The sequence below is a fragment of the Gekko japonicus genome, unplaced genomic scaffold (assembly GCF_001447785.1).
Source record: "Gekko japonicus isolate JY-2015 unplaced genomic scaffold, Gekko_japonicus_V1.1 scaffold759, whole genome shotgun sequence".
NCBI lineage: Eukaryota > Metazoa > Chordata > Lepidosauria > Squamata > Gekkonidae > Gekko > Gekko japonicus.
Window position 1 is genome coordinate 432,488 of NW_015176473.1, and position 16,506 is coordinate 448,993.

Below are 16,506 nucleotides of genomic sequence, written 5' to 3' on the forward strand. Positions count from 1 at the left end.
TGAGCTGCTGCCAGTCTGAGTTGGCAAAACTGACATTGATCCATTGATGGCCTGATTCAGTCTAAGGCAACTTCATGTATTCTCATGTATGTACGCATGCCCTGTCATGGTGTGATGTCACTTCCGGGGTGGTACTGGAAGCGAGGTCGTGCCACCATACTGACTTCTGCCCCCTCCTCCCGCCCTACTGTGAGCCTGCCAATGGGAAACGTTTTGCCAAAATGGCAGCCTTAGCCATGTGGGTGGGGCAGCCATTTTTCATCAGGCGGTTCTCATGGTGGCCATTTTCTCCTTTTTTTAGTTGTTGTTTTTTGTTTTGCTTTATTTTTTTAAAATGGGTAATTGGCTGGGAAAGATTGAAGGTCAAAGAAGACGGGGACGGCAAAGGATGAGATGGTTAGACAGTGTCATAGATGCAACGAACATGAAATTGAGCCAACTTCAGAGGACGGCGGAAGACAGGAGGGCCTGGTGGGATCTGGTCGATGGGGTCGCGAAGAGTCGGACTCGACTGTGCGACTGAACAACAAAAATCACAGTCTATGCCAGAGGTGTCAAACATAAGGCCTTGGGGGCCAGAACTGGCTCATCCAGGGCTCTTACCCGGCCTGCAAGCGACTGGTAGGTATGGAAATGTAAGGTTCTCCCCCTTTCATGGTATCCCTTGGGGAAAAAAACCTAGTCTTGCATATGATTAAATACATATATTAGGTCAGTTTCCCCAGTAAATCAGTTGCTTTCACTGCCAGAAATCAATGGCTTTTGTTCGTATTTTGTGGAAAAAATAATATTGTTAATTGGGTTTGCCTGGAGCTGCGGTGGCTCAAGTCGTTAAGACGCTGAACTGCAGGCTGTGGAAGGTCGGTAGTTCGGCAGTTCGAGACCCGAGTGTGCTGCATGACGGAGTGAGCTCCCGTCTCTAGTTCCAGCTCCTGCCAACCTAGCCGTTCGAAAGCAAGAAATTGCAAGTAGATAAATAGGTACCACTTCGGTGGGAAGGTCACAGCGTTCCGTGCGCCTTGGCGTTTAGTCATGCCGGTCACATGACCATGGAAACATCTTCGGACAGCGCTGGCTCTTCGGCTTTGAAACGGAGATGAGCACCGCAACCCTAGAGTCGGATTTGACTAGCTTTCAAGCAAGGGAACCTTTACCTTTACCTGGGTCCTTTATAGAATTTATATCTCCAGTACCTGGGATTACACTTTATGGCACATCTGGCTTGGCCATTTGTGTCAGAACCGGCCCTCATAACAAATGAGTTTGACAACTATGTTTTCTGAATTCCCAGTTTTCTTTCTTTCTTTAAGTAAATCTCTATCCCCTTTCACTGCAGAGATATAAGGAGGAAGGCCTCCCTCTCCAACAAAAGAGACTTCCTCGTTTTTTAAAAAACTAAAAGTTGAGAAATCAGAGAAGCTGCTGCACAGATGGTTAGAGCATAACGTCATTGTACCTATTCGGCCGCCTCCACATGCAGACTTGAGACAACCCAACTTTAAAACCATAGCAATTATTTAAAGAAACGTTAAAGCAGTCCACATGCAGGCCACAAAAGTTCCCCAGTTCTGTCAATCTGTCAGCGCCTCCCATGCAAAACACAACTTAAGCACTCTTAAAATCCTTCTGCCCTCTGTTTTCCAAAGTTGTGCAAACAACATTCTCGCAGTTGTTATTAAGTACCAAAGTAAAGTCTTTTTAGTCGTGTTCACTTCATCTATTTTCAAACCCAAAAGCAGAATTTCGGGTGCTTTTTTAAAAGAGCATTTCAATATTTTTTGCATTTCATTGTGGACTTTTGTCCAAAAGTCTACAGCTTTTTCACAAGTCCACCACATATGATAAAATGAGCCCTCATGACTCTTGCATTTCCAACATTTGTTTGACATATTCTGGTTCATATTTGCAATTTTCTTCGGAGTCATGTACCACCTGTACATCATTTTAAAACAGTTCTCTCTGACATTGGTAAAAGCCGATATCTTAATAGAGTTTTTCCACAAATATTCCCAAGTTTCAATAGTCACCTCCCTATTCATATTTATTGCCCACTTTATCATTTGCTCTTTAACTATTTCATCTTCAGTATACCATTTCAACAACAGTTTATACATTTTAGAGATATTTTTTCCCTCTCCACTTCCCCAAATATTTTCCATTTCATTTTTTTCTTCTCTAAAACCATAATTTCTCTTATCCGATCTAAAAAGATCATAAATCTGCATATATTTCAACCATTCATATTCATACTGAATTTCATTCTGCTTTTTCATTACCCATTCTGTTCCCTCTTTTTTAATTAAGTCTCTGTATGGCAACCAATCCTTGTCTCGCTGTCTTGAGTACGATGTTAGTACTTCTACTGGCACAATCCACAATGGTCTTACATCCCTAAAATATTTTTTATATCTTGTCCATACCACAAACAATGCTTTTCTTACCAAGTGAAGTTTAAAAAAGCTATCCATTTTTATCTTATCATACCATAAATATGCATGCCAACCAAACCTACAATCATGTCCCTCCAACCCCAATAGTTTATCATTCTCAAGCTTCACCCATTGTTCCAAATGGAAAATTGGAAATGGTTAAATGTAAAACTTGTATGGAAAATAATAAAATTTGTTTACAAAAAAAAAAAATCCTTCTGCCCTACGTAACTTCCTGGCCTACGTAACCTTCTGCCCTACGTAACATTCCTGACCAACCCAGGGACTCGCATAACAATGCATGCTTGTGTTTTCACAAGTATGCTTCTAAAAAGAAACGAAAATCCAGCACGATGGTTGTCTTCATGTGGCTATGCCAAGAGTGTGTGACTGGCCCAAGGTCACCCTGCAAGCTTCTATGGTACCAGTGGGGATTTGAACCCCGGTCTCCCACACTGGCTTGCTGAGGGACCTTGTTTTTTCTTGTTGTTCAGTTGCACAGTCGAATCTGATTTTTCGCGACCCCATGGACCAGCTCCCGCCAGGCCTTCCTGTCTTCCATCGTGCTCCGGAGTTGGCTTAATTTCATGTTCGTTGCATCTATGACACTGTCTAACCATCTCATCCTTTGCCGTCCCCTTGACCTTCAATCTTTCCCAGCATCAGGGTCTTCTCCAGCGAGTGCTCCCTTCTCATTTGGTGGCCAAAGTATTTGAGCTTCAGTTTCATTATCTGGCCTTCCAGGGAACAGTCAGGGCTGATTTCTTCTAGGATTGACTGATTTGATTTCCTGGCAGTCCAAGGGACTCTCAAGGGTCTTCTCCAGCACCATAGTTCAAAAGAATCTATTCTTCGGCGCTCGGCCTTCCGTCAAATACAAACAAGTGGTCTGGATTCCCAAGCAGAAAATGTTCACAGCCTGGAACTCACCGTGCATGCATTGCCTGGACAACTGAGATGGGCTGAAGGAACCAACCTAATTCCCTACAGCAGCACAGCACAGATATTCTCTTATGCTCCATGGAGATAGATCAAGATGGGTAGCCATGTTAGTCTGTCTGGAGCAGTAGAAAAAAGCAAGAGTCCAGTAGCATAATAAAGTTTCCCTTGCTCGAAAGCCAGTCGAATCCGACTCTAGGGTTGCGGTGCTCATCTCCATTTCGAAGCCGAAGAGCCAGCGCTGTCCGAAGACGTTTTCGTGGTCATGTGGCCGGCGTGACTAAACGCTAAAGTTGCACGGAACAAGGCTAACAAAATTTGCGGCAGGGGAGAAGCTTCTGTGAATCACTGAGAACTCATAACCTGCCACGAACTTTGTTTGACAAGTGACTCACGAAAGCTCCTACCCTGCCACAAATTTTGTTAGTCTTTAAGGTGCTTACTGGACTCTGGCTCTTTTCTTATGCTTATAGAATCATAGAATGTTAGAGTTGGAAGGGACCCTGCTGGTCATCTAGTCCAACCCCCTGCACTCTGCAGGAGCAGAGCCGAAAGATAGCCCTACAACATACTCGAAAGATGGTTGTCCAGCCTCCGCTTGGAAACATCCAGTGAAGGAGCATCCACTACCTCTCGAGGCAGTCTGTTCCACCGCTCAACCACTCTTACAGTCAGGAAGTCTCTCCTGATATTTAGCCGGTATCAACTCCCTTGTCATTTACGTGAAGACTGCAATCGTGTCCCCTCTAAGCCTTCTCTTTCTCAGGCTAAACAGACCCAACTCTTTCAGCCTTTCCTCGTAACACTTGAATTCCAACCCTCTGACCATCCTGGTTGCCCTCTTCTGGACACGCTCGAGCTTGTCAACATCCTTCCTAAAATGTGGTGCCCAAAACTGGACGTAGGACTCCAGGTGAGGCCTGACCAGAGCAGAATAGAGCGGAACTACTGCCTCCCGTGATCTGGACACAAGGCTTCTGTTAATGCATCAGTGATTGCAGAGGTGGGTCTTGTCCTGTAGGGGGCACCCCTACCCAAGTTCAGCCACTACCTTGTCTTCTAGCTATGGCTCCGAGCTACTATTTTTATTTCATTTATATATATACTGCTTTTAAAAAATGAAATAAAGTTCAATATGAATATATCAGCATAAGAATAGCAAGTTCTTTTTAAAGAACAAAATGAAATTTGATCTGAGTTCTTTTCTCCCGGGGGGGGGGAAGCTTCGCTGCAACCCAGCTGTGCCAATTTTTGTGCCTGAAAACTAAAGGGGAGGGCGGCATCTGTTGTTTGAATGTGCATCTGGATATATCTCCAGATGGGCCCCTCTGTCCTCTGCCTGCTTGCTAGTTTACACGAGACCTGCGACGTACATCCTGTTCTGGCTCACCTTTCCCCCAAAACGAGACCTGCTATGAAGTTTCTGTTGGTAGCCTTGGAGCAGAAAAATCCAACACTTTTCACATACATACTAACAAAAAGCCAGTCGCTAGCTTTTTATTGACCTTACAGGTAAAAAAAAATAGTTGTAATCATTCTGTGTTGGTGGGGCCTTGGCTCAATAGCAGAGCCTCTGCTTGGTCCCAGGTTCAATCCCCGGCATCTCCAGTTTAAAAGGACCAGGCAGTAGGTTTTGGGAAAGACCCCTGCCTGAGACCCTGGAGAGCTGCTGCCAGTCTGAGTAGATAAAACTGATTTTGGGAGGGGCTGTGGCTCAGTGGTAGAACATCTGCTTTGCATGCAGGAGGTCCCAGGTTCAATCCCCGGCATCTCCAGTTAAAAGAACCAGGCAGGAGGTGATGGGAAAGACCTCAGCCTGAGATCCTGGAGAGCTGTGAAGAGGGGCTGTGGCTCAGTGGAAGAGCCTCTGCCTGGCATGCAGGAGGTCCCAGGTTCAATCCCCAGCATCTCCAGTTAAAAGGACCAGGCAGGAGGTGATGTGAAAGACCTCCAACTGAGATCCTGGACGGGCCACTGCCAGTCATGGCACACAGTGGCCGTCAGGAGGTCCACCAGCAGGGCCAGAACTCCAGAAGACCCCCCCCCCAAGCACTAACAAGACAAAGCATCACTGCCCCAGACACAAGAACATAAGAGAACATCAGATCAGTGAAGGAGTATCCAGATGCACAACAGCTTCCCTCACCTGGCAAGTTCTAACTCTTTGTCTACTCAAAATTACCCTTGACCTGCTGTGCAATTTGAGCAAGGTGACCACCTGCACAGACCAATGTCCACACAACTGCTAGGTAGGGTTGCCAATCTCCTGGAGATCTCCTGGAATTACAACTGGTCTCCAGACAACAGAGGTCAGTTGTCATGGAGAAAATGGCTTCTTTGAAGGGCAAATTCTACGGCACGGGTGTCAAACATGCGGCTGCTGCTGCTGCTGCATCATAGCTTTCTTTGCCAGACTCTCTCACTCGCTCAGCCATTTCATGTTTTAACCTGGGTCCTAGATTCAGAACTCTGAGCATGAGATTTCTGTGCTGAAGGTCAATAAAGCAAAAGTAGGTTTGCAGCTTAAAGATACACACCTGAATAGCATACTCAGGATCGCAACAGCACAGACATTTTGATGCAATCATTCAGAGCAAGAGGTGTCAGTTATCACATTTGTTGTTGTTCAGTCGCACAGTCGAGTCCGACTCTTCGCGACCCCATGGACAAGATCTCGCCAGGCCCTCCTGTTTTCCGCCATCCTCTGAAGTTTGCTCAATTTCATGTTCGTTGCATCTATTATCTATAGTAGTTATCACATACTGTTAAATAAACAATACTGCAAGACTGCTGATGTTTTAAGCATGTTTTAATTTTAAGATTTAAAAAAATCTTTGCCTTTGTGTCCTTTATAAAGTTTGTATCTCCGCTACCTGGTGTTACATTTTATGACACGACAAGGTCTCATTTAGGTCAGATCCGGCCCTCATAACAAATGAGTTTGACACCCCTGTTCTACGGCGTTATACCTGTCTGCAGTCCTTTCCCTCCCTCAACCCTGCCTTCCCCAGGCTTGACGGCTAAATCTTCAGGAATTCCTCAACCTGGAGTTGGCCACCGTATGTCTAATGTCTCGGAGGCAGCCATGCTACCCACAAAATATTTGAATCAGGGGAAAAGTCCAGCCGGACAAGCTTTACCTCTGTAATAGGCAAACTGCAGGAAGTCGTAATGGAGGGGGAGGTAGTTGTCGATGGGAGAGAGACGCCCGGGCCGCGTGGCCAGTTCCCGCACACACTCATGTTGGCACGCCAGGACTTGCATGTAGTGATCTGTCGGGGGGGGGGGAGGAGGGAAGAAACACAAGAGCGCACACTTCAGACAGGACTGAAAAGTGAGAACATAAAAATACAATCTCAAATGGCTTTGAGGAGGCATCGGCAAGGAGACTGAAAGGTGGAAAGAACCTTCTGGAGTGGTAAAGACGCTGAACTGCAGGCTGTGGCAGGTCAGTCGTTCAGCCGTTCGAGACCCAGGTGTGCCGCATGATGGCGTGAGCTCCCGTCTCTAGTTCCAGCTCCTGCCAACCTAGCAGTTCGAAAGCAAGAAATTGCAAGTAGATAAATAGGTCCCCCTTCGGTGGGAAGGTAACAGCGTTCCGTGCACCTTGGTGTTTAATCATGCCGGCCACATGACCATGGAAACGTCTTCGGACAGCGCTGGCTCTTCGGCTTGGAAACGGAGATGAGCACCGCAACCCTAGAGTCAGATTCAACTGGCTTTTGAGCAAGGGAACCTTTACCTTTACCCTCCAAAGCAAAAAACCCCAAACAAATTACATTGATTTGATTTAGAAATGTAAATGTGAGGAATTCTCAAAATACGTTTCCTTTCCTTAGAACAGAGTCTGACGGGCACCTTGGGAATTCTGACACAGCGTGGTGGGCACCGCTACAAAATGGCTGCCACAAAATGGCTTCTGCAGAAGGTGGACCCAGCTACAAAATGGCTGCCAGAGCTTACCTTCAGTCACACAGTGAAGACTCTTGTGCTGTGGAGGTAACTGCTGCCAAAACAATTTTTTAAAAAAAAATCTGTACAGCCAAGCAGTCTTGCTGGGAGAAAAGGCCCAGATGGCCTCAACTACTTTCTGAAAACACTAGGTGGGCACCAGAAAAGGTCTCAAATCAAATAAAATCACAAACCTTTATTGGCACAACAGCACAAATCCATATAAAATACACTAAAATCTGTGGTCAGAAAGAACATCTCCTCCTAGAGGCCTGATACAGGAATTTTGCTACAGATGCAATGATTTCGCTCATATTTGAGGCTAAACGTATAAAGGTCTTACGATCATCGGATCGACCCTCCGAAGGTAGCAGGAAAGGCTTTAAAAATACAGTACGAAGGCCATCATAAAATTTACAATGCAAAATAGCACGGTTATTATCTTCAATCTCGCTCATCCCACATGGACACACAACCTATTCTGAATATGGAATTTTCTTAAATCTCCCATATAACACCATAGATGGGAGAACATTAAAATGGGCTATCATAAACATCCTACGAACACGAGGATCACACAGACAAGAAAGATATTCAGGAAGGGAAGGGACAGTATAAAAGCCTCCAACGCACCGGGGAACAACGTCCAGAGGCCAGGCTTTTCAATTCTTGTAACTCAATTTCAATAAGTCTTTGCTTGATCAAGGCCCCACACTGGAGACTCCTGCCTTAGAAGATACATTTTGCTGCTGGAGGAGAAAATAATGGTTCTTGACAAAAACTGCATTTTCCCTCCGCTGGAACACGTTCTGCAGAAAAGCCTGCAAGCAGCTGCTTTAGGAAACGGGAATCAGATGAGGCGCCATAATGCCAAGGGCTGAAGGTCGCCTGAAAAGGCACAAATTTAAAGCGCCGACATAAACAGAAGGGGACGTATGTCACCCAGAGCCGGCTGCCGCCCTTGAGACCACGTTCCTAGTTCGAGGCACTTCGTCTCTGGCCGACTCCACGCTGAAGTCTCTTTGGGCTTCCATTCCACCCATACGATCTTTGCTTTCTTGAATTCCTCCGGGAGTCTTCTTGTTCTCATGATGCCAGTGAGAAACTTTGCATGCCACTTCTTAGTGAACGTGCCACTGTTGATCAAGAAGTCATTGTGGATACAGTCAAATCCTGGTGCCTTTCCACTTTTGATATCCTTCAGTAGGATGCAATTCTAGCTCGCCTCCTCATGGCGCATCCTGGGCCATGCTAAAGGGCTAGAACTTTTGGCTGCCAGACAATCATAGGATTTCCTGGCTCTCATGGAAGGGCCCTGACCCTATACCAGGGGTTCCTTCCCTTTCTGCCTGATGAAGCCAGCTAATTCCAGCCTTTTTATTTGACACAAACAGAAGTCCACAGACAGAGCAGCCACACCCATCCCTGCCCGCCTGAGCCAAGGAGGTCAGAAATGTCATCTATGGACTCCCCAGTTAAAACGACTTCGAACTCTACCTCACTTCTTGTCTCTTTGAGAGGTGCAAAAATGTTTCAGGAACAGATGCAGGCTCGTAACGAAAGACGTGTTCCGCTGTTCTGGGACTGCACTGAGCCGCAGCGGGTTTGAAATCTGTACTACAACCAAGCAGGAACTTAAACTAATTTCCCATTTTTCTCCAGGGGCAACTTGGAGAGCTGACTGTGGGCGTGAAGGTCAGAGTTTCCACACAGTCTCCAAAAATACCGCTGTGTGTAGAAGGAATTAAAGCGGTTGGAACGGAGAAAAAATCCGGCTGCGTTGCCAGAGGAAGCGCTGCTGAATCCAACATGTGGCTGAAGGGGCCTGCACTCCTGAATAATCGCTCGTCGTTCCGAGCCTTCTTACAGGAACTTCCCACGACAGGAGGATCCAGGTTCCTGCTATAGCCAGCACTCTCTTCCCTGCCGCCTCTTGAATGAACAGCGCTTGTGGGGTGGGGAGTGTGATCACACTGAAGCATTACTGTGTCCAGTTTTGGGCACCACGTTTTAGGGAGGATGCTGACCAGCTTGAGCGTGTCCAGAAGGGGGCAACCAGGATGGCGAGAGGGCTGGAATCCAAGTCTTACGAGGAAAGGCTGAAAGAGTTGGGTCTGTTTAGTCTGGGAAGGAGAAGGCTTAGAGGGGACAGGATTGCAGTCTTCAAGTATCTGAAGGGCTGTCGTGTAGAAGACGGAGCAGGTCTATTCTCTCTTGCTCCGGATTGCGAGACTCGATCTAAGGGGTGGAAATGACAAGGGAGTCGATACCGGTCAAATACCAGGAGAAACTTCCTGACTGTAAGAGTGGTTGAGCAGTGGAACAGTCTGCCTCGGGAGGTGGTGGGTGCTCCTTCGCTGGACGTTTTCAAGCGGAGGCTGGGCGACCCTCTTTCAGTTATGTTGTACGGCTCTCTTTCGGCTCTGCTCCTATAGAGTGCAGGGGGTTGGACTAGATGACCTGCAAGGTCCCTTCCAACTCTAACATTCTATGATTCTATAATGTGTGGAAATTGCAAGAGAGTCGATACCGGCTCAACATCAGGAGAAACTCCCTGACTGTAAGAGTGGTTGAGCAGTGGAACAGACTGCCTCGGGAGGTGGTGGATGCTCCTTCGCTGGACATTTTCAAGCGGAGGCTGGACGACCCTCTTTCGGGGATGTTGCAGGGCTCTCTTTCGGCTCTGCTCCTGCAGAGTGCAGGGGGTTGAACTAGATGACCTGCAAGGTCCCTTCCAACTCTAACATTCTATGATTCTACGTCACTTCTAGTGTGAAACAGGAAGTGACATCATTATGTGGAGGCGAAAAGATCAATCCTGCCCACCAGTAACTCCACCAGTTTCTATTCCATGACTCCCTATGGAACTATCAGCCTGCCTACCCATATTGTTTATCCACATCTGCTCTCCCCAGACCCCTGGGACACTATTTTTCTTCAGGCTATGCTCAACCTAAAAATCCCGTGGTCCAAGAATGTGTGCTCATTAAACTTCTAACCTGGGACTCCTTCCTTCAACCAGTTTGGTGGTAGTAGTTAAGAGCATCAGGCTCTAATCTGGAGAACCGGGTTGGATTCCCCACTCCTTTTCCACATGCAGCCAGCTGGGTGACCTTGCGTCAGTCACAAGTTCTCTCAGAGCTGTTCTCTCAAGAGCAGTTGTCTCAGGAAATAGGGGGTGGGGATTCAGAGGAACAAGAAATGCCCCCTCAAAGTCCTCGTGGGTCCCCCCCCCCACTTGTTCCATCTAATTCTAGGAAGGCTGTCAACTAGCTCCATATTGCCTGGTCAGGCTGACAGCAGCTCTCCAGGCCCTAAAGAAGAAAGAGGTCTTCCTCGGCTCTGGTATCTTGGGCGTCCAACAGGTAAGGCACGTGCTCTAGCGCTGAGATCTGCCCTTTAAGCCATAACCTGTAGCCACCCCACTTTGAAAGTGCAACGGGCGCTACCAGGGCTCGGGAAGGAACAAACTGGGGGTGAAGGAATGGCTGAGAGCAGGCCCCACAGAAGCAGCCAGGGCTCCCTCTGAGCTGAGTTAGTGGTGAGCTAGCTCACAGTGTTTTAGCCTCCAGCTCACACAGTTCTGTCCGCTCAGGAAGGAGGGCTCCAGAGCAAACGAATGTATGCAGTAGCCGGATCGCTCGCTCACCACTTCAATGCCAGTAGCTCACAAAGTAGAATTTTTGCTCACAGGACTCCACAGTTTAGTGGGAGCATTGGAAGCAGCCCCCTTAGGAGGAGGAGGAAGAGGAGGAGATGTACCCCCCTTTCCTTCTTTGGCAACGCAACAGGCCAATTGCCAGGGTCAACCTGGTAGGGCACCTGGGTTTCGTGTCCTTCTCCACGAATGCCCTCCGCTAGGCCTATTGCTCCGAGCGGCGATATTTATCTTCCATAGTAGCAGCAAGAGCAGCATAAATAAACCTCAGCCCGCAGCCTGCGTCAGGCATCGACAGCCGCTAAATAAACCTCCTGCAGCCAAACGGGCTCTGGTTTATCGCCAGCGTTTCCCCTCATGGCCAATCAAGCCATTCACGATAGTCTTCATTCTTAACCCGGCTGGGATGAGGGCCAGGATGGGGAGGAAACGATCCGAGGCCTCGTTTCTTTCCACGGATTTTCGGCCTCCCAGCTTCGCAAACAGCGGAGCGCTCACCACGGCCAGACGGTGTCCACCTCACCCACTGGGGGAAGGAGTGGTACTCGGAGGAACGGGGCTCGGGAAGTGGGCCGCCAACCGACTGTGACACTTCCAGATTGGCCGGGCGGGGAGGGAAGAAACAGCCCCAGCGCAATGGAGTCCAGGAAGAAGAAGAAGAAGAGATTGGATTTATACCCCGCCTTTCACTACCTGAAGGTGTCTCAGAACGGCTGACAAACTCCTCTCCCTTCCCCTCCCCACAACAGACAGACACCCTGTGAGGTCGGTGGGGCTGAGAGAACTCTTGACAGAAACGGCTCTTTTTCAAGGACAGCTGTTGTCAGAACTAGGGCTTGCCCAAGGTCATCCAGCGAGGTGCAAGTGTAGGAGTGGGGGAATCAAACCCGGTTTTCCTAGATTAGAGTCCGCGCTCTTTAACCACTACACCAAACTGGCTCTGAGACTGAGATCTGAGACTGAGATAAGAAGAAGAAGGAGGAGAAGGAGAAGGAGGAGGAGAAGGAGAAGAAGGAGGAGGAGGAGGAGAAGAAGAATGAGGAGGAGGAGAAGGAGGAGGAGGAGAAGAAGAAGGAGGAGGAGAAGAAGGAGGAGGAGGAGGAGGAGGAGAAGGAGTAGAAGAGGAAGAGATTGGATTAATACCCCACCCTTCACTACCCAGAGGAGTCTCAGAGCGGCTTACAAACTCCTTTCCCTTCCCCTCCCCACAACAGACAGACACCCTGGGAGGTGGGTGGGGCTGAGAGAGCTCTGAGAGAAGTGGCTCTTTTTCAAGAACAGCTCTTATCAGAACTATGGTTTGCCCAAGGTCACACCAGCAGCTGCACGTGGAGGAGTGGGGAATCAAACCCGGTTCTCCCAGATTAGAGTCTGCACACTTAACCACTACACCAAACTGGCTAAGAGACCAAGGGAGACTAAGGGAGAGAGAGAGTCTGGGCTGGCTGGGGCCATAGGTGATTATCCTGGAGATCTAACATGTGCACGGGCTGCTGATGGGCAGTAGGTTTAGGACGGACAAAAGGAAATACTTCTAAACAGGGGACATTTTGTAGAAAAAGAGGTGCAGGAGCTCATTAGCATAACTCATTAGCATAACTTATTTGCATATGCCACACCCCCTGACATCACCGGAAGTGTGTCAGAAGGCAACACCCACCGCTCAAGCTCCACTGGACTGTTTTGGATTGCTAGCTATTGGGGGGGGGGGAACGTTCAGATCTGTCCTCGCAGAGGAGGGAGAGCTTGTACCTGAATAAAACTTGTCCTTAAAGGTGCCACTGGACTGTTTTGGCTCTGCAACTTACCTGGCTGCTTCTTGCTCTGACTGAGTGCTGCTGGGAGCAGGGGGTGGGGCTTGTTACATGTGCTCCGCTCCTGTGTGCTCCTGCAGGAAATGACCTCTGCTTCTAAATACAGAGAGTGATTTGAATGTGGGATGTGCTGCCAGAGGAGGTAGCAGTGGCCACAGGCATCGATAGCTTTAAAGGGGGGATTTGACCGATTCATGGAGGGCAGGTCTATCAGTAGCTACTCGCCATGGTGAGTAAAGGCAACCTCCACAGTCAAGACACAATCAGCCTGTGAATATTGGTGCCAAGAGGCAACATCAGGGGAAGGCCTCGGCCTCTCTGCCCTGTGGTTGGCCCTCCAGAGGAACTGGTTGAGGCCCCTGTGTGAGGCAGGAGGCTGGACTACAGACCACTGGCCTGATCCAGCAGGGCTCTTCTTAGGTTCTTGTGCATTCTCCAACTGGGGTCCCTTCAGAGGGTTGCTGTAGCTGAAGGAACGTGGTGGAGCTCAGAGCCTGGAATGCAAGAAGCCAAAAGACAAATCCTGTTGACTTGGCTGGGCCGGGCTCCCCGTTTTCGTAGCAGAGTCCAGAAAGATCTCCCCCTGCCTGCCCATCGTCTGCTGCAGAGCTCTTCTGCGCCTGAAGGGGCCTCTGCACACGCAACCCTGGTGCGCTCGCCAGGCTGAGATTAGGAGCAGCAACTGACTCTAAGGAAAAGGGAAGGATGGGGCATTAAGTGAAGGATGGCGGATGAAGCAACAAAAGGAAGAAGAAGAAGGAGGAGGAGGAGAAGAGGAAGAGGAACAGGAGGAAGAGGAAGAAGAAGAAGAGGAAGAACAGGAAGAGGAGGAGGAAGAAGAAGAGGAGGAAGAGGAGATTGGATTTATACCCTGCCCTTCATTTGGAGTCTCAGAGCGGCTGACAAACTCCTTTCCCTTCCCCTCCCCACAACAGACACCCTGTGAGGTAGGTGGAGCTGAGAGAGCTGTTTCGAGAGAGCCTGAGAACTGCACCTGTGTTATGTCTAGAGTTCGCCTGGTTCCCAGGACCTGGGCGCGCAACCGTTTTCTCTTGCCCGCCAGCGGGAATGTTACCCATTGTTTCTAGATTGAATCCCTTTATCATGTCTGCCCTAACTGCTTGTACCCAGTTCTAACAAGGAACGTGTTTGAGTGTCTTTCCAACGCTTTGAAATAAACTTTACTTTCTTTGAAACGTGGATTTATTCTCGATGCTTGGGGATCCAACATATTGTTAGAACTGCCTTTCTCCTATCGTCCCGAATCTGGCGAGACCATGAGCGGGTCTGAGGGAAACCTACCTATAACGGAGGGGGACACGGGATCGGTCCCAACTACCTCCGCACCCTTGATTACTACGACTACAGCACCAAGTGAAGGTGCTGTGGGGGGAACGATTCCCCGACTACCTGCCTACCTGTCTTGGCCGCCTCCAACCCCTTCGCATTGGGGTACGCGGAAGACCCCGGCGCAGGATGATTGGACTTTGTACAACACACAAGGCACCCGGGAGGTGTACTCCCGTCGGGGCAGCGGGCTTCGAGAAAGTCTCTTTGACAAAGGAATGTTTCCCGACTCAGGGAGTTCGGGGGAGACTGGGAGTTCCCGAAGAGACCTAGAAGACTGGATGTTCGAGCCGTTGGGAGGGAGAGCCCGTGCGGGAATCTCGGAGGGAGTTACAGATTTCCAGACTGAGGGAGACTATGGGCCGCCTCCTGAATACCAACCCCGGGAGCCGATCCCGGAGGAGACAACCGGAGAACGACTAGAGGAGCTGGAACAATCGGTGAGAGACCTGATGAGGACGCTCCACGATGTGCTTGAAGCACTGCCGGGGATGATGGACATTCGAATGACTAATTTCCTCGCCGATCATGCCCCGCAACAGCAAGTTCCACCTGTACAGGGTGTTCCCGCGCCGCCACTGCACGCTCCGCCGCCGGCAAGGCCACCGCCGCAGATGCCGCCTGCACAGGGAGTGCCTGCACAGCCGCCACTGCCGGGTGGTCCGCAAGGTCCTCCGGGACCTGGTCTACCGCCGCCGATGGTGCCACTGCCACGGGGACCACCTGCGGTTCCGGGCCCTCCTCTCATGGGGGGTCAAGGGCCGTTGGGTCCTCTGATGAGAGCACCGCGACCACAACCTAAAGACCTCCTTGAGGCTACTTTTGATGGCAACCCGGATGACCTCGCTTTCTTCACGGTGAGAGTTCAGAAGTTCGTGGCAGAGAGCCGGCACTTCTTCCGCGACAAGGGAGCGCTCATTGATGTCATCTCGGCAAGACTGAAAGGAGATGCCGCCACATGGTATGTTGGACTGCACAATGAACGCGGTCCGGAACTGTTCAATTTGCGGGCATTCATGTGGGCGCTCCGGGCTCGATTTGAAGATGTCAACGCGAGCCAAAGAGCCAGAGCATTCCTCCGCACCTACCGACAGAACAGGAGGTCGCAAAGCTCCGGGATTGCCCGGATCACATTTTAGCGGAGATGTACCGACTGGGACTTAACGCAGAAATAAGAGAGACTGTTTTAAGGTCGGTCAACCCAATTTCCCTGATGGCCTGGGCACAGGAGGCTGAAAATGCTGAAGACCGGCTCAACACAATTAAACTCGACCTGGCTGCGACGGGGGGCAGACCCTCTACTTCCAATGTACCCAAACCGCGGACTCAACGCCTGTCAGAGTCAGCAAGGGACCTCCGGATGAAGATGGGGCTCTGTCTAAAGTGCGGCGAGAAAGGACATTTTGCAATGGATTGTGGAAGCCGCCAAAGTAAAGACAAGCCCCCCACGCCGAAGCCGAAGACGCCCCTACCAGGGAAAAAGGGGCTTGCTAAGCCGAAATTCTCCAAAGCTCTGCAAGCGGCTCAGGATCCGGGAGACATCGAGCCGACAACTGCAGAGTCAGAAGAAGACTTTGAAGGCGAACTGGCGGAAAACGACAACGGCCTGTTGTAAGTAGCGCAAAGCGACATGGCCGTCCTAACTCTGCGCCAAAGGTGGTGAGAGAAACCCCCTCCCTCTTTTTTGTGACTGTCTCCTTAATGAATCCAATACTGGGAACTCATGTCAGGGTAAGAGCACTGGTTGACTCAGGGTGCAGGAGGGATTTGATCAGCCCTAAAGTAATCCTGGGGCTTGAAGCGGGGGTATCCGCCCTGAAATCCCCCATAATATTTACCCAAATGGATGGGGCCCCCATGGAACCTTGTACACACGAGACTATGCCTTTGCGTCTGGGGGCTGGAGACCATTGGGAGCAAAGGACTTTTGTTGTTACCCCGAAGTCACAGTTTGATTTGGTTCTCGGCAGTCCTTGGCTCTTTACCCATGACCCCTACATATTATGGGAGGAGGGGAATATCAAATTTGTGTCTCCTAAATGTTTGGATCATAGTTGGTTGGATTCTTGGGGTAGTCGACCCACCACGCAATTCCCCTGCGCTACTCTGAAGCCAGAGGAGTTGGCGTCTCTGCCTCCTGAATATAGGGACTTGGCTGAAGTTTTTGGAGAGGAGGAAGCCAATGAACTCCCACCCCATCGACCCACTGACTGTGCTATTGAACTTTTGCCTGACTGTAAACTGCCAAAGGGTAAGATCTACGCGATGGGGCCAGCCGAAAAAGTTGAGCTCCGGAACTTTATTGATAAAAATCTGGCGCGAGGTTTTATTCGCCCTGCTTCCTCCCCTTTTGCGGCTCCGGTGCTCT

At 49.5% G+C, this 16,506-nt stretch overlaps 1 protein-coding gene across 1 annotated transcript in view; it reads right to left on the reverse strand.

Annotated features, from left to right (window-relative positions):
• The window catches only part of P3H2 (prolyl 3-hydroxylase 2), a 57,438-nt gene that overhangs the window by 34,460 nt on the left and 6,472 nt on the right, over positions 1-16,506 (reverse strand). Inside the window, exon 3 of the mRNA XM_015427165.1 lies at positions 6,509-6,640. Coding sequence (XP_015282651.1) covers positions 6,509-6,640 — 132 coding nt within the window. The remainder of the gene's footprint in view (positions 1-6,508; positions 6,641-16,506) is intronic.